Source organism: Leptonotus elevatus, chromosome 7 (genome assembly GCF_054856555.1).
Source record: "Leptonotus elevatus isolate MCC_2025b chromosome 7, RoL_Lele_1.0, whole genome shotgun sequence".
In the NCBI taxonomy this organism is placed as follows: Eukaryota; Metazoa; Chordata; class Actinopteri; order Syngnathiformes; family Syngnathidae; genus Leptonotus; species Leptonotus elevatus.
In genome coordinates, this window is record NC_141245.1 from 17065260 (window position 1) to 17083901 (window position 18642).

At 39.4% G+C, this 18642-nt stretch overlaps 3 protein-coding genes across 4 annotated transcripts in view; 2 read left to right on the plus strand and 1 right to left on the minus strand.

The window, feature by feature from the left end:
• The first annotated feature begins 1147 nt into the window (after positions 1–1147).
• On the plus strand, positions 1148–17561 carry gvin1l2 (GTPase, very large interferon inducible 1-like 2). Of its 2 annotated transcripts, XM_086079812.1 has the most exons (5): positions 1148–1203; positions 1312–1400; positions 8883–9006; positions 9909–17010; positions 17100–17561. In XM_086079812.1, the coding sequence occupies exons 3-5, from the start codon at positions 8964–8966 to the stop codon at positions 17242–17244; spliced, it is 7290 nt and encodes a 2429-aa protein (XP_085935938.1). In that variant the 5' UTR covers positions 1148–1203; positions 1312–1400; positions 8883–8963; the 3' UTR covers positions 17245–17561. The 2 variants fall into 2 exon arrangements, with proteins under 2 accessions (XP_085935938.1, XP_085935937.1); XM_086079811.1 differs by lacking the exons at positions 1148–1203; positions 1312–1400 and adding an exon at positions 8604–8769.
• The window catches only part of LOC147171290 (prolactin-releasing peptide receptor), a 33888-nt gene continuing 16417 nt past the window's right edge, over positions 1172–18642 (plus strand). The window contains exons 1-2 of the mRNA XM_086079813.1: positions 1172–1203; positions 1312–1400. The gene's annotated coding sequence lies outside the window, so the exon portion shown is untranslated. The remainder of the gene's footprint in view (positions 1204–1311; positions 1401–18642) is intronic.
• Positions 1402–7744, minus strand: LOC147171291 (uncharacterized). Its single transcript, XM_086079815.1, has 4 exons — positions 7500–7744; positions 6349–6462; positions 2997–3039; positions 1402–2641 (listed from the first exon to the last, which is right to left on the minus strand). Exons 1-4 carry the CDS (start codon positions 7551–7553, stop codon positions 2505–2507), a joined length of 348 nt encoding a protein of 115 aa, XP_085935941.1. The 5' UTR covers positions 7554–7744; the 3' UTR covers positions 1402–2504.

Consider the following 18642-nt stretch of genomic DNA (forward strand, 5'->3'; position numbering starts at 1 on the left):
GCGCAACCTCATTGGTTTAGCGAACGACGGTGGCGGGACTCGCGGAAGGATACAAGCAGGACACATCGTCGCCAACCAACATACATATTAAGAATACTTCTTAATATGTATGTTGAGGAAGAATACTTCAGTATTCTTAATATGTATGTTGAGGAAGAATACTTCAGTATTCTTAATATGTATGTTGAGGAAGAATACTTCAGTCGACTGAAGTATTCTTAATATGTATGTTGGTTGGCAACGATGTGTCCTGCTTGTATCCTTCCGCGAGTCCCGCCACCGTCGTTCGCTAAACCAATGAGGTTGCGCTCCAATCCGCTCAAATCCTTCTCACTTGATTGGTCAAAACAACCCTTCATTACACCAGAGCCCGCCCCCTTCTTTACAAGTACAAATCACGGCGCTCTACAAGTACGAATCAGTTTTGCACCTTTTGTAGCGAGATAAATGGGGCAAAACTCACGTCACTGGACAGCAGCAGAAAACCCACTTGTGACTCCTAGTGGCGACTTCTTTGACTACAAGTTGTCATTTCTACAGGTACAAATCACAACTTTTACAGATACAAATTTATAGTTTTTGTACAGGTACAAAAAATTTTTTGTACAGATACAAATCATGACTTTTACAGGTACAAATTTGTTTTTACAGATACAAATTTGTTTTACACATACACATTTTTCTTTTTGCAGGTACAAATTTATTTTACAGACACAATTTTTTTTTTTACAGGTACACATTTCTTTTACAGACACAATTTTTTTTTTTACAGGCACACATTTTTTTTACAGATACAAATCACGACTTTTACAGATACAAATTTAGACTTTTTTCTACAGGTACACATTTTTTGCACAAGTTAGTTTTGCACCAAATTTACCTCCATAGTAATGTACTTCTCAGTTTTCAGTTTGCTGACCAGGAGAAATGAGATACCGTGGCCTGTCAAGTTCCATTCCTGTACAGTAGGTGGCGGTATGCATCACGGTGTTGTAATACGTGGGTAATGTTAATCTAAGAGAAGAAGATGAAGGCGAATTGTTTGTTCTCGTTCACGACAGTAAATTACGTTGTGTTACTTGAAGTTACTTACTTATTATTAACTAATTTATTGTTAATTGACAGTCTTTTAAATTGCCCTGTTTAAATCATTCTCTACCCCCGATTATTTGTCTGCTTGTTACTTTTCCAGGAACAAAAAAGGTACATGCATGTTGCTAAGCGCTTGTGTCTACGGTACAAAAGCAGTAGGTTTTATTTTGATTCTGTGTAAAAATTGAGTAATACAGTATTAATTTATCTGTTTTACAGCAGCCATTTAATGCACGCACATAAGTAATATAATCTTCCACGAGAGGACGCCATGATGCAAATAAACGTCCACCAGGCGGGCTGCAAAGGTAGGTCATATTTCTGCATTTATTTCGTCAACGTCAATACATATATTATAGTTTTTTTTTTCATATTCATAAATCAACACATGCCTGTACATTCAACTGCAGGACCACAACATTCCATATTCCACAAGTGCTTTGGCAGTGTTCAGAATAACAGCAGTGCAATATGAGAAACCAAAACATGAGGTGTATGAAATGTGGTCTTACTTAAAGAAAATAAAGAAAAGGGAACATAAAGCTGTTAAAAACAAACAAGCAAATAATATGATTGTCTTCATTCTGCTGTAGTTTTACTGTTTAGAAGCACTGTTTGTGAGAAATGCTTCATGAACATTTGTGTTGCAAAGAGCAGACCGCAACTTCTGGCAACAAGCCCAGGACATTTTGATTTCATTGCACATTCCCCATTGCTTGTATACACTGCTATTATTCGGAACATGAAAGCACATTTAAAAAAATATATACTATACAAAAATTTAAAAATAATCTGCCTTCTAAAGTGCTGAAATAATGTGGCCTTTCTGTAAACTACATAATACAATTGTTAAATGAATTAATTAAAGGAGTTTAATTAGTTATTAATATACAGTATGTTATTATAAATTATATATGATAATTCATTTAAAACATTTTTTTGTGAAGGCAGAACCATTTGATGCATCGTGTTGGATCTGATAAGCTTGTGCAAGTGTTCCTAATGAAGTGTCCGTTAAGTGTAAATGACAACACAGTGATCTCAAACTTGCCACTATGGTCAAATGTACATCAGACTCACAAAGTATAAGATCAGTATAGGAAAATAGAAAAAAAGGTACTTAAATAAGGAATCCATTGAAATTTATTGCACATTGAAATTGTACCTAAGTAAATGTAAAACAAACAAAACACAAAACTGACCTGTACTTGGGCAGTGATTCTTTTGTGTACCACTAGAAAGAGCCCGAGTGGTACCCAAACCACACTGAGAATGACTGATTTAGATGTATTGCTGAATGTAACCTGCGAAGCTATGTTGTTAACTGTAATGTACAGTCTGTAGTGTACAAGTAGTACGAAGGTGTCCATCCATGTTGTGTGTGTGCGTGCGTCCAAACAAGTCCAACTGGTCTATTTGCCATTCTTTTGCTTCTTCTGCTGGAACTTCCTGAAATGAGTTTGGATAGTGGCTGCGGCCTTGTCCACGGGGCTGAGCGGGGGTGGGCCGACCAGGTCGGTGCAGCACGTGCCGTTACTGGCATTGGAGTCTGAGCATCAGAGGAAGAGAGACGGGGTTATTTTCCAATGTTCTGTTTTCAAATATTTCTCCAGGACGTATTCACATATACACACAGATTTGTATTCTTTGCGGTGCAAAGCTGGTAGGATTTTTATATAAAGTAGATTTACTTTGTTCCAGAAACATGCATCAATATCAGGCAATTTCAAAAATGTTATTTAAGTGGTTGTCAGTTTGCCCACAAAATTACAACAACAATTACTTCCCCATGGGCCAGATTGGACCCCATGAAGGGCCGGTTCAGGACCGCTGGCAATGTGTTAGACACCCCTGATTTAACCACACTGATGTAATTCTGAAATTTCTGAAAGATTGTAACTTACACTTTCTGTACACGCCCATGCTGTTCCTTCTAAAGCCATCGAGCTGAAAAACAGATCAAGACAAACTAAAACAAATGCGTTTGATTCTTTTTCAGTAAACAGTAAGGGTTCAAAAATATTTAAGGTACTTTTTAGGAACAAATTCTTTGCCTGTTTTTCTTCTTTTTTTTAAAATGGAGATTCAGCCCTACTATGCTACTGTCTTAATGTTGGTCATGTTGACGGTACTTGGGAGCTAATTATTTTAATAACCATAGTTGTGGAGTATAATAATACTTCAGCATCATTTCTATCCTATTTAAACAGCGGCAAATATATTCATATGTGATATAATGGATAGTGAGCAGAGTCACGGTGAACCAATTACATACCATGTCATGGAAAGGGGTAAGTGCTGTCAGATGAAGCTTAACTTTGACATTTACAATGTCCATGTCATAATTTCCAAAAGCATCATCTGTGATTCATTACAAATAATGAACGTTAACTTCTCAGAGTAAGGAAGTACAACAGTTTCTCTGATTCATTTGCATTGGCCACTTGTTGCTAGGCAGAGTTCCTAACTGCCCCATACATTTAGTATGGGCAATGTAAAATGGGCACTATTAGGGTTCAAATGACCAACTGGGGGCTGATGATAATGATGATTTTGCAAAATGTTGATTTATTATTTATACTGTACACTTAGGTTTCTGAGGAAAATAAAAAATAAAATCATTATTATTTTCAAAGCTGTCTTAATCAGGGGTACTGTTTGATTTAAGTGCCCTGATTACTAAGAAGGGTCCGAGAAAATCCTATATTAAATTTTTGGCACTGAAGTGGTTGTGCCCGAAATGATTTCATTAATCATTTATTTATTTATTAATGGTGTCCAAAATCGCAGGCAGAACCCCTGAATGTAACAACCCCCATTAAAATTATTAGGGATCGGCGATTACCGGTATCGGGACAATACCAGACCTTATTTCAAGGTATCTGTACTGGCAACAGCAGCTGATGGCTGTTTTATAATCAATAACTAGAAATTTAGAAAAATAGAAAATTGCTGTTAATTTCATAGACTAGTTTTAGAGGAAAATGCTATATTGGGTTGTAAAGGTCTTTTTTTTGAATATCTGTAAAAAGAAAAAGAAAAAAAATTGTATGCATCAAAAGTACTAATAGCACCAGTACTTGGTATCGGTATTGGTATCAGTGACTACTGAAGAGTTGAGTAATTGTATTGGTATCGGTCTGGGAAAAAAAAGGTGTATACCGTATTATAAAGTATTGTTACTCACCACCTTTTTCTGATATATTTTAAAATTCTCATGAATTAATTTGCTCTAATATACATTAAAGTTACATTTTCTGCTTATCATTGAATGACTAAAGTCTCCAGAGTGACGTCCAAAAGACGACGAGAATGTCGAGTTGCGTGAGCAGAAGCATCAGATACAAACTGTCGTGATCGGCATCAGTGCTGCTATGCGACCAGCATGTCCAAGCAAACATTGTTCACATTCTCTCAAGTTTCAAATCAGATGCAAGAAAAATACCCATCTTACTTGAACGAGAACGTGTGGTGTGTCATGGTGCCACGTGTGCGACTGGCCCTGTGTCTGTGAGTGTGTGTGAGGCACTTGCAGAGTAGAAGTTAATGACCTCCACACAAATCGCCTTGATTGGGATTTGCAGCCCAAGCACAGCAGGAGAAGGCTGAATGCTAAAGGTTAAAGGCTAGAGTAGCTTAGCCCACTCACTTGGCTATGTTCCCGCTCTGATTGTCACACACCCAAGGTCACATTAAGCGGATTAAAAATTTTTTAACTAGTTTGTTAGCATGTGCGGTGTAGTTGAGATGACCAACAAAGCACACATCTCACATGTTTTGTTCTATTTTGGACCTGTGAGAGGCATCATGGTGCGCTCGGATTGCCGGAAAAATACAATGAAGACGACATAGAAGCTAGGTAGTGTTAACATTGTTAACATTTTTACTGTTTTACTTTATATTTTAACTGTTTTGAATTTAGTTATAACTGTGTAGATGTAGGTGTAATTATGTTAACTTAATATATATATAATATATATATATATAATATATGAATAATGTTTTTGATTGTTTTCTTATCTTTCTCTCTTGCCTGGGAAAGAGAAAAATAATAATTTTCTTTTCTATTATCTAAGAGAGTAGAGTTTGTAGGACTTTCTGTTCGGTCAAAGAAAGTCCAAGGACAAGCTGGTATACTGCTGTCGAAGTCTAATCTGATTTTGTACCTACGGGAACTTGATGAAGGAGGGGAGAGGCGATTTCCTGTGAACACTGTTTTTCAATAAATGTGCCGTGTGCTCAAGTTTGGGACACACATTTTGGACGGATCACTGCTTGGGTGACTTCAATTGTGTTATCAGAAATTTCTGAATAAACCTTGCAAGGAACCTCTTCACCAGAATCTCAACTTGGATTTATTGGAACACGTAAAAGAGTACAAAAATATAGTGTACTTTAACAGTAGCTAGCCACAGCTACAGTTCCAACTAGTTACAGTTATAGCTAGCTAGTCACAAACTCATTTTCTTGTATTTTTTTTATTGTGGCTGTATGCTCTCCATTATTGCTTCAAGTAGAGCACACCCTTATTATGCAGCCAGTTAAATGCTATGTATCAAAGCCTGTTTGGACACCTGTCATCTAACAGGCTCCATTAGCAGGATAGAAAGTGCCTCCCCATTGAGGAAAGTCAGGTGTTTTCCAACACAAAATGGGTGTCGTGTCATTTGGTCTTCACTCACATGTCGCTAGCCTACACTCATTTCGGTAAGTAATTAACCTCAAAGTAGCTACGCTGGTGTTAAAGTCTAACACAAAGTGGATACAAACAAATTATTTTGGCCAATCATTGTGTCAGCCCCAAAATATGATTTGCATTAAATTAAGATGCAGGCTTGACAAAATATTCAATGTTAATATGATGCTAGCATGTTGTTTTTAATCAAGGACAGAACTGAAGGTGGTTACCTGAATTTTTACTCATGACTACATTTGTCTTTTAAAGAGGACGACAAGTCAAAACATTTCTTCACAATATGTTGTATGCGCCCCCACCAGTCTTAACCTGCCATTCTGGTTAACATCGCCTTTGTGGCGCCTTTTTAGCCATCTCGCGGGGCAGTCATTTTGCTGCTTGCTGTCGAGCTGACGTTCGCAAGTGACATTTTAAAGTATTGTCACGCTTGTGTATTTTGGATCTCTTTAGGAAAAGTCATCACATTTCTGAGTGAACAATTGAAATTCAAGGTGACATAAAGGTGTTCAAATTTAAGCCAAAGAGAACGTAAGGGTAAATATGAGCATGAGGTTTCCAACCTCATCTGCTTTACTGCTCCTGCGACTGTGTGACACCGAATGCACCTGCCAAGGCAAAGGCTGGGACACCATGTAAGGCAGAGGCTCCTGTTGGCCGGCAAAGTGCTCCCCTATCTGCAAACGCAAACGTCAGTAATTAGAAGCACAAAAGGTCAAATACATATTTGCTGTAATTTGAAATTCTAAATGAGATTGATGGGACTGCTATTTTCTCATGCATTATTAGTTGTGTTATTTCCCCTGATAGCAGATATTTCTTTCATTTTAATCATTGTACACATTGGTTTTTGAAACATTAGACGCGCATGTAGATAATAAAGGAACCAAACTTACATTTAATAGAATGTTCTACAGCACATTACAAAGGTCAATTCATTAGGATGACTGTACTTGCACAGTATAATCAATAAGTCGAACATTAGAAAGTCTACCCTGTTAAGCAAGTAAGGTAGGAAAACATAAGTATTAAAGTTAAACTGCACAGCATTCTATTTATTTTCCCTTTAGCCCTGCTCAACTATATGTACTACATATATAAAATGGTAATTTTTGTATTAGAACTGAAATGTCAGGAACAGCTCTTAGCAGGAGGTGGTACAGTTCTAACCACTTAGTTCTTTGTTAGATTTTTTACAAATATTTTTTTTTACTTTTTTCACGTGGAGAAATGTAGCAGATCACATTTAAAGATGACAGCAAAGCAAGATCAAAAACTTTTGATGTTGACGACTACAAGAATGATTCATAACGAATGTGTTGTCTTGTGTTGTGCCAGCCTATAAACCACTGGCTTAGGTAGCTTTTTTTTTGGTTAGTCAATTCTAAATGTTAGCATAGTTATGGGAACATGTTTTGATAGCTGAAAAGCTAAAGGTTTAAAAAAAATAATAATAATAATTTTGCAAATTAATTAAAACAGATATTGATAATAATTGGCTCCAAAATTAACTTTAAGTGCATTGCAGTGTCTGTACTGTTTTACTTTTACTTAAGGATTCAAATCAGTACTTGTACTTTTACACAAATCTTTTCCTACACAAGTATATTTACTTCTTACAGAACTTGAACACTTTTGTCACCTTTGATCCAATCTTACTAAACCTAATGACATAAATGACAATATATTTCATAAGTCATTGTTATGGTCTTACCGATTCTACGACTCGAACTATCACGTACATGGCTGTTAGCATGGTGATCAACATCCTGACCGCTTGAGCGTTCCTTACGATAGTCCGTCGTGTCCTCAGCTCGCTGAAGGGACGCTATGGAGGCACACCAGGGCAAGATTGAAGAGCGGCGCCACAAGGACAATTGACTTGATTATGGCAGCTCGCACTTGCTCCTGGATGCACATACACACGCACTTTACTCCCACAGTGTCTGACACATGAAGATAAAAAGAGCTTTGCAGGACATGTTAAAGAGCTTTGCGGGACGTAAATAGAGAGGCGCTAATCTTTTTCCTCTGCGCAACAACTTATCCGTCAGGTGTGCTAGCATCTTCCTCCACAGGGATGCAAACACACACTACAGCGATTGATTGTTTGCCTTAAAAGATGTCAAAACTCACAGTTACTTACATGAGAGTTGGGTTAAAGACCGCTACCAAGCCCTGTTAATGGCTTTGAAAACCACTGTTACCACTTTAAGACCGAGTACTTAAATTTGAGTACTCACTGTAACTGAGTACCAATGTAATTAAAAAAATGTATTTTAATGAAATATTGTTCAAAAACACTTGCATGTTTCAATCAAATATAACACAGAACTTGTCAATACTGATATTTTAACATCCTACTGTATGTATATAAAATAAGACTGTGCCAAGAAAACTGAAGTGAAACTTTATTACACCATCGCTTACTCATTGCTTGATGTGTCACACTGCAGTCGCTTTGTGGCGGGAGGAGAGCATAATTTAAGTTACCTAAAAGTATCAGGGCCATAGTATTGATGTATTTTTTTTAGATTAAGTATGAGTACAGAAATGCAGTGGTATTGGTGCATCCTAAGTAAACATGAAAGACACTTGAGCATTTCAGTTGTGTTTCATTGTCCATTTACTAGTGATTCAATGTGATTCTGAACATTTGTCACATTGGACTCATTCATTTTGCAGCCAGATTCCAGGAATACTGGTATGTGCATTGTTATGACTGGACATATTTTGTGTCAGACAAAGAATGTTGACACAACAAGTGGTGCCGCTTGTTCACTTGCATTTATGCGTGCAACGGGTGGACATGTTGTACTTGTTGGATGGTGGAGATAGAAGACAACTGGAGGAATGTGTTGGACAGAAGCCTATAAGAGCTCCGCCGGTAGGCAACAGTTTCTGACTGAGTGCATGTGAAGGTTTATGTACTGGCTTTTCTTACAATAATGGCTAATTCCAACAAAATATAAGAAGAGAGATAGGTAAGCACCGGCCGGGCATGCGGAATGTACACATTTCAAAAAAACATTTTTAATGAGGTTAAAACATTTTTGTGCCAGTGATTTTTATGTGGTGCATTTAAATTAAATCGCAGGTTTCCACACAATTCCACTCAGAATTGGTGATGTGGAGAAGACAGAGAAGAAACAAGTAAATCAACAGGAAGAAGTTCATCATGTCAACCAAACTTTCAAAGAGGCTGAGCAGCAAAAGGAAAAGTAAGTTGATTTTACTTTTGTTGTATTTTCTTCATTATAACTATTATTTAATTAATGTTATTATTCAAGGAGTGGAGGATTTCTATAACACTAAATCTGTTAGTCAATATGCAATGTGAGATTAAATATTCACCTGTCTGCACTAAAAAAAAAGTCTATAAAATGTTAGTTATATGACTGTAATGTACGATTGGTAGTGTAATCATAGGACATTTAATTTTCCTATTTACACTATCGTGCTAAAATCTCAATCCATCTTTTTTCTTTTTTTTTGTAGCAATGCTGCAAGTGTGCAATTATCTTCTTTTCTTTTTTTTACATTTTTATCAATAATTGCATTGGCATGTGAGTAGTTTTTCCACGGCACAGTGCAAAATTTTGATTGCGTTGATTTTAGCGCTTCAAATGATCAAAGTATAAAAACACGTCACATTGAAAGCATCGGTCAGAATGATACACAATAAATAACACCAGTGGAGAAGAATAAGGGTTCTTGTATTTATTCCTTGGCATGTGGCAGTTTTATTGTTTTACTGTAAAGGAGACTGAGGCCAGCGACTGCTGCAACAAAGTACTGTGCTGCCAAATACTGCACCACGCATGCAGTAGCTAAGGCATAGCACCAGGCTAAGTCGTCATTGGCATGTCAGTTTATTTGGAATCTTACAAGGACCGGGCAATGACAATATGATGGACCAATAAGCAACTAACTGTGGTTTACAATATGTTGCCATATGATTTTGCCTCAACATACTTGGAACATTGTCCTTACCAAAAAACACATTACTACAGTGCAGTAGAGTTGAGGTGGGCAAATTAGGTAGCGTGCAGTTGGAAATGAGCAAAAGTGTAAATTAGGTGCCTACAACACAATTTAACTGTTTGTGCTTCATTCTAACCAGAGCCCCCAAAGAACAAGTCTGATGTTCTATTCCAACTTGGCCTGGAGCCGTTCTATCTTTCCCAACTGGAACCAGCATCAATATTGGACCTCAGTACCTGGCTCCTGGACAACCTAACACCCCGAGAAAACAATGATCTGCCTAAATCTTTCCTTCAAAGGCTTTGGCTGCTTCGCCCAGATGCTCGGAGTACTTGCTGCAAGGCCCTCTCAGATATTATGGACAGTCCTGATGAGAGGGCTGTTGATATTGAAGGATTCCACTCATGTACCATCAATCCTCTTGATCTAGTGACAGCTGTCTTTTTATGTGCCAACACTTTCCTTCAGCAGGAGATAACAGCACATATGCTGCAGTGCCAGTTTGCCGTACCACTGATTCTTCCACATTTAAATGATGAAGAACCAAGCAGCTTCCTCCTTTGGCCTGTGAGAGGTGTAGTGAGGCTATGGCAGTCCCAGTCTGTGGATAGTGACCAAAAAGTCCAAGAAGCAGTTTTGGCAAGCACATCTATGCCAATGATATCGTGTGTGAGGCTTGGCTCTTGCAGTGTCTCAAAGTCTGAAGTGCTAAATCATGTATTTGGCAGTGAAACTTTCCTCCACGAAAAAATGGAAGGAGGACAAGTACCGCGAAGACTCTCCAACGGTCTTGTGGAGACTGCATGGTATCTTCCTATAGGAGACCCTAACAGAGACTCTTTCCCAGTTCCAGTGGTCTTTTCTAACCTACGGGGGGATGCAAGCACACATAAGAAATGCCTCCATGTTCTCAGCCAAGTGTCTTCAGCGGTTATTTTTTTCTGTGAAAATCCTAATGAGAACGAGAAGCAACTTATCGCCTCCTGCAAAGATATGACGTCCAAGCTCATTTTGATTGACCGATCCGAGACTGACACTATAAAGGACAGAGTGGTGAGATTTGTTGGCAATAACCTTCAGGAGGCGATAGGTCTTGCAGATGGATCAATCGTGTCAGGAAGAGCTTTGAATGCAGAGAACCTTGCTAATGTACTTTGTGATACCGTCAAACATTTGCTACCAGACCTGAGACTTGTAACACTCGAAGGAGCATCAAAGTTAGCAAAGGAGCTGGGGCTCCATTGCGATGAAGGGACAGTCTGTAAAAAATCAATGCACATGGCAGAGGAAGTTCTGAAAGGTTTAGATGAGGGACCTGCTGTGTTTAGGCAAAAACAGTTGCCACTGCAAGGTGGCTTGTGGAGCAGGTTGGCTGAAATTGAAAAAGAGGAAAGTAGAAACAAGAAAGAAGGGAAAGTGTTTGATCCTCGATTGCAAAATGAGAGAAAAGACATTGTAGGCCGTTTGAGCAGATACAAAAAGACTCCATCTATGAAGAATTTTGCAAATGCTGTTTCTACCCCAGATAAAGTAGAAAGAATGTATTTCCTTAGTTGGATGAAGGTGAAACTTAGACTGCTGCAAATGCAAAAACAAATCAACCTGAAAGATCTCCTGATTAATCAGCAGACAAAAGAGAACAACGGCATTCCTGAACAATCAGAGCTTCAGAATGTAGCCAATGATTCCAGGGATGATAGTGACAGTTTTTGCACGGATTCAACATTTGAGGATGGTGAAATAGAACATCTTAGAGATAATGATCAGGAGGTTGCAGATTCAGAGAACAAAGTCAATTTAATGCCCATTTTTCAAATGCAAAACCATGACGGATCAGAGTCTCTGCTAAGTGGACATTTTGACTCAAATGAAAAAGAGATCCCAGTGTTGTTAGAAAATGGAACCTTAGATGTTCAAGGGACTGACTTCAGTGCATCAACAGTTCAGGAGACTTCCGGAGAAGAACAAAGCTGCCAAGATGCGTCTGATGGAGGTCAGACTGTTACATCTGCTCGGTCATTTTTGCTGAGGGTCAAGCCGCGTATTGACAATGATCTGGAGGTTGCCGATTCAGACAAGGACTTGGGTTTGAAGGACAGTTTCCAAACCGAACATTATGAAGGAACAGAGTCTCTGCAAAATGAACATGTTTTAGCGCCAAATAAAGAAGAAATCCTAGGTGAAGATTTACTTGAAAGCAATGCTTCTTTAAACTCAGTGTTGTTGGAAAATGGAACCTTAGATGTTCAAGGGACTGACTTCAGTGCATCAACAGTTCAGGAGACTTCCGGAGAAGAACAAAGCTGCCAAGATGCGTCTGATGGAGGTCAGACTGTTACATCTGCTCGGTCATTTTTGCTGAGGGTCAAGCCGCGTATTGACAATGATCTGGAGGTTGCCGATTCAGACAAGGACTTGGGTTTGAAGGACAGTTTCCAAACCGAACATTATGAAGGAACAGAGTCTCTGCAAAATGAACGTGTTTTAGCGCCAAATAAAGAAGAAATCCTAGGTGAAGATTTGCTTGAAAACAATGCTTCTTTAAACTCAGTGTTGTTGGAAAATGGAACCTTAGATGTTCAAGGGACTGACTTCAGTGCATCAACAGTTCAGGAGACTTCCGGAGAAGAACAAAGCTGCCAAGATGCGTCTGATGGAGGTCAGACTGTTACATCTGCTCAGTCATTTTTGCTGAGGTTCAATCAGCGTATTGACAATGATCTGGAGGTTGCCGATTCAGACAAGGACTTGGGTTTGAAGGACAGTTTCCAAACCGAACATTATGAAGGAACAGAGTCTCTGCAAAATGAACATGTTTTAGCGCCAAATAAAGAAGAAATCCTAGGTGAAGATTTACTTGAAAACAATGCTTCTTTAAACTCAGTGTTGTTGGAAAATGGAACCTTAGATGTTCAAGGGACTGACTTCAGTGCATCAACAGTTCAGGAGACTTCCGGAGAAGAACAAAGCTGCCAAGATGCGTCTGATGGAGGTCAGACTGTTACATCTGCTCAGTCATTTTTGCTGAGGTTCAAGCAGCGTATTGACAATGATCTGGAGGTTGCCGATTCAGACAAGGACTTGGGTTTGAAGGACAGTTTCCAAACCGAACATTATGAAGGAACAGAGTCTCTGCAAAATGAACATGTTTTAGTGTCAAATAAAGAAGAAATCCTAGGTGAAGATTTACTTGAAAATAATGCTTCTTTAAACTCAGTGTTGTTGGAAAATGAAACCTTAGATGTACAAAAGACTGACTTCAATGCATCAACAGTTCAGGAGACTTATTCTAGAGAAGAACAAAGATGCAAAGATGCATCTGATGGAGGTCAGACAGTTACATCTGCTCGGTCATTTTTGCTGAGGTTCAAGCAGCGTATTGACAAAGGTCTGGAGGTCACTGATTCAGAGTGTAACGGAGGTTTTCAAACCCAGAACAATGAAGAATCAGAAGCTCTAAAAAATGCTTATTTTGACTCAACAAATCAAGAAGAATTCCCAGGTAAAGATATTCTTAAAAGTAATGTTTCTTTGAATCCAGTATTGACAGAAAATGCACCCTTAAGGGTTCATGGGAATGACTTCAGCAATTCAACTGTTCACGAGACTTCTTCCACTGAAGAACAAACATACCATGATGCATTTGATGGAGGTCAAACAGAAGCATATGCACAGCCAATTTTGCTTGAGCTTTTTAGAGATAATGATCTCTTGGTTGCTGATTCAGAGAGTGGGGCAGCTTTGAAGCACGTATTTCAAACCACAAACGATGAAGAACCAGAATCTCTGCAAAATGGACATTTTGACTACAAAAATCAAGAGGAGCTCCAAGGTGAAGATATTCTTATAAATAATGTTTCTTTAAACCCAGTGTTGAGAGAAAATACACCCTTAGGGGTTCATGGGAATGACTTCAGTGATTCAACCTTTCAGGAGACTTACTCTACTGAAGAACAACCATACCAAAATGCATCTGAAGATCAAGCAGTAACATCTACACAGCCATTTTTGCTGGAACTTGAGCAGTTAACAGATAATGATCTCGTGTTTGCTGATTCAGAGAGTGCTGTAGGTTCGAAGCATATCTTTCAAACCACAAACAACGAACAATCAGAATCTCTGCAAAATAGACATTTTGACTCCTCAAATGAAGAAGAGATCTCGGTTGAAAAGATACTTGAAGAAAGCATTTCTTTGAACACTTTGAGTGATAATGGAACCTTCAATGTTCATATGAATGACTTCAATGACACAACCTTTCCGGAGACTTCTTCTGGAGAAGAACAGACACAACTTGCATCTATCGAACATCCGGCAGAAAAATCTAGACAGCCTTTTTTGCTGGGACTTGAGCACTTTTTACGCGAGATGGGTCTGATTTTTGAATTCACCCACATCAGCCCTGGTCGTGGGAGCCATAATACGCTGCGACTCCCAAGTGTTGCTGCTGACTTGATCCTCAGTGGGATTCCGCTAGAACTCATGGATGGAGATGCTTCTAATATTCCCATGCGCTGGCTTGGCAGTGTTTTTGCAGAAATCAAACTTCGCTTTCCTCGAGATCGCTTGAAGGTTCTGACAAGCCTTGGAGTGTATCATGCAAGAAATTCTGAGATCCTTTTGGCATTATTTGGGGTGAAATTTCCAGATGGATGTAAAAGATCAACAAGGGGGGTATACATAGTTGCCCTACAACTGCCCCCTAAGTTAAAAAATAAGCTGAACTGTGATTTTCTCCTTCTGATTGACGTAGAGGGTCTCTGCTCCGCAACAGATCATCAAATAAGCACCCAGGTCAGTGATAATGAAATGGCAACTGTTGGAGCTGGGATAAGTGAGGTTTTAATGCAAAATCTCAACTCACGTGCAGCTTCTGAGCTTGAGACAAGTCTCACAGTGGAGGTCAATGCTCTATTGCGCATCAGAGAATGTAGCTCCATGCCCATCTGCAAAGTTTTAGTCCAGGATCAAGGGATAAATACCACATTAGAAGCCACACAGTTAAAGCGCGTATCTAACATCCTGAAAACTAAGACTGAAGAGAGAACGCTTAGAGATACTGATACAATGATTCATAATTCAAAGAAAAAAAACTTAATTCCCTATGTTAGTCCTTGGTACAACGAGCCCCTCTCAAAATCTGTTGACACCCATCATAGTGAAGCTATACTGAAGTTCAAGCGTACCTTGTTTGGGGCACTAAAGGAAGCAGCCAGTCAGTCAGGGCCATGTGGTTGGACTGAATTCATGGGCCGTGTGTATTGTGTTTGGGAGGCTGTAAAAGCAGAATCCTTCTCTGTTAGCCTGCAAAATAAAGACATCGCTTTGGTCTTCTCTATATTTTGCACTGAGCTTTTTCAGTGGGAGGACAGCTTGCTGGAACACATGGAATGCTGGCTTACACAAGCAACCAAGACAATTTATTCCACCGAACCAGATGCATTGAACCCTTCCAGCCAAAACGACTTTCTGTGTGAGCTAAAGTATGACGCTAAAAGGGAGGTTAAAAGGGAAGTAAACAAGCAAAAGTCAAGTGTGATGGCCAGTTTGAAGGTAAACAAGCTTGATGTCTACATTAAGATACTCAAAACTATAATTTTGAGCAACATGATGGAGCTTGAAGATCGAGTAACAACAATGACAATCGAAAGGTTGGAAACAATCAATGAGAATCATTGTTCTTTAAGTCAGCTCAACAAAATCGAAACCATACTGGAAATTGAGCAAAATGCCAGGCTTCAGATACTTTTAGACAACAGTGAATCAGAAAACGAGCTCCTTAAAGATGAAGCTCTTGAAGAGGAATTTGAGGGCGTGTGGAAGGACGCATTGTCCAAGTTTGACTTCAGGGCTTCAGAAACAGAAGATATTACCACCAGGGTGGTGAATATTCTTGCAGCAAACCTCAACAGCCATGGCCTCCAAAAGCACTTCAATAAACTTTCGGCTTTTGGCCAAAATCAGACCACTTGCTTTAGAGTGCATGATGAGTACTTTGGATACAGTAGCAGAATGAAAAACCTGTTTGAAGGCAACAACAAATCACCAAAGGCAAAAGCTCAGCAACTTGCAAGCAACATCATGGAGCATTACCAACAGTTTGTCACAGAAAAAGTCAGTTTACCACAAGACTTCGCCGACAGCTACATCACAGAACTGTTAGAAGTAATCGATAAAGCCTTGAAAGAAGCACAATTGGAAATCAAGACAGCCTTTGGGGTGGATCTGAAAGTCTTCGTATGTAACGCTGCATGCAGAGACTTCCAAAGAGTCCACAATCGCTTTGCCAAGGATGGAGAGCTTCTGAAGTCCATTAAAGCCAAAAAGAGCACACTCAAGGCGGAATTTATTTACCAGTTCAGGAAACGAGACCAGCGTCAGAGGTTGGCTCATAGGTTCATTTCTGATATCATCCAACCTACAGTGATGGACTATGTCTATAGACCTCTAGGAATGCAAATTGCAGAGGAGATCCAGTGTAAATTCCCACAATATCTCTCCCCACTGGCCTTCCGCAAGAAATTGCTGGAGGATCTAATCAATGAAGACAGGTTTGAAGGTTTCGCTCAGTACTTGCTTTCTTTTGACAGCTTCAGGCTGAAGAAGATCCAGGACACAGTTGTGACTCACTTAACAGATTGGAATGTGAATACATGGAGGCACCAGCGCCTTGGAGAGATCATCGGAAAGGTTGCAGCAGCTGTGAGCCAAGTAACAACAGTAGGTACCAGCGCAGTGCTGACTGACACCAAGCCAATGCTGAAGCAAGTTTGCCTCATTCTGGAGGATGGAGATGCATGTATCCCCTGGGAGTGTATGGAGGGACCGCTCTACAGTATTACCACGGAATGGGATCACTTGGTCACATGTTTCATGGAGTTACTGGCAGCATTGCGCTTGGACCTTGCCCAGGCTTTCTCCCAACACATAGCTAGTGACCAACTACTCGAGTGCCTTCCTACTCAACCAAGTGACTGCCTTTTCAACAAAGTCAAAGGCTGTGAGGCCCGATGTCCAATGTGCAGTGCACCTTGTGAAGTAGAGCAAATTGGGCATCAGGTTCACAAGGCCTCACTCCATAGGCCCAAATGCATGTTGGAGCCCACTTCTTTGATCACCCCTGAGAGTGCAAACCTTGATGAGCTGGAGCCACAAGAAGTCTCTGTGGCTTGCTGGGAACTCCAACCCATCCACCTAGACTGGAAATTTTCACCTGAAGAGACACCCAGTCCTTACTGGAGGTATACTCGGATATCATCACTGGTCTTTTGTTTGTAACAGCCTTTGTGTTATGTGTGTGAAATAATCAACGTTTGTCCTTTATTTAAAGGTATGTCCTAGCCAGATTTAATGAGAGGTTTGCAAATAAATACAACCGGATGCCACCAGTGATCCCAGAAGAGTGGAAGGCGATAACACAGGAGGAGGCCTTGGACAGTTTGAGGGACAACTTCCTTGCCAGTGGACTGGCGTGAAAGTCATCTTAGTGGAACTACTGTACATCCTATGCATTGTGTGCATGAAATGTGTTATTTTCTCCAACTTTTTTTGTGTTTTGTATAAAAGAACAACGTTTTCTTGTCATTAGACAGCAACATACTTGGTTGTTGGTGGCTAGAGTGATAATCTAAAAAAAAAAAAAAAAAAAAAAACAGTTTATTAATCACTTACAAATAGCTGATTTGTTATTTCACGATTAAAATGCTTTCATTATAATAATAATAATAATTATTATTATTATTTCTATTTTATTTTTTTACAAAATAAAGTTGCTATACTCTTCACCACCAAATTGCTGATTTTTTGTCGAGTTCATCCTTCTTCCTTTCTTTCCTTTTGAACATTCTAATGACTGAAATTAAAATACTGCAGGCCAAATGCTAATATCCATAGCTAGCTACCTCATACATGTAGCCTCAATGTTGATCAAAACACATAGAAGCAGTATCACGGAACCCATTATCTTGATCGGTCAAATGAGTCAAGGATCACTTGGCAACACAGGGCTGAAATATTTTTAGGGAAAAGCTGTAACATAAAATGAGTATATGGTAAGAGATTGATATTCCAATTTGCATGTATTGTATATCCTTTTTTTCAGCAGTAGGATTTACGCATTTTTTATTTCTATTGACTCTGACACGTCCACTGCACTTAAAGGTGGCCTTACAAAAGAGGTGTGATTCACTGACAATAGAGAATGTCTGGGAATGGTGGTCTTTGAGTGTTCCAGAGGCTTCAGTGTTCCTCAGCTCTCGTTTGCCCAAGAAAAGTTACAGGGAGTAGGAGTCCAAAATCTCATAGGATCCCGATGAGAATATTTGCTAGTGTTGTTCCGATATCGATACTGGTATCGGCAGAGGCCCCGATACTGCATTAAAACAGTGGTATCGGTGAGTACTAACAAGTAACATAACATTGCGCTAATATAGGACTTGCAGCATCTTGTGCCTTGCTCATGCACGACATTTACTGATGTGTGACATGTTCACTGCATGCCGAGCTAAGATATCCTATTTGCCCCTTGAATGCCCTGAACCAATGGCAGGACAGCTTTTTCATGTTGAAAAAAAAAAACGTAGGTATCGGTATGTATCGGCATCGGCCGATACGGCAAAGCTGGGTATCGGAATCGGTATCGGGGGGGCCCAAAAACTTACCCCCCTCCCATTTTAAACAGCTAAAAAACAGAAGTATGTTAATGGTCATCTAATTGAAGTATAATGAATGCAAAACTTTCCAAGGAATATGACAATAATAATGTCTAAAATGATGCCAAATTTCAAGGATGGAGAAGTGGAGGAGGATCTGTGTGGCGTACCAAAGAGCGCTGATCCTCACCAAAAACCCACTACCCGGCCAAAATTGCTCAG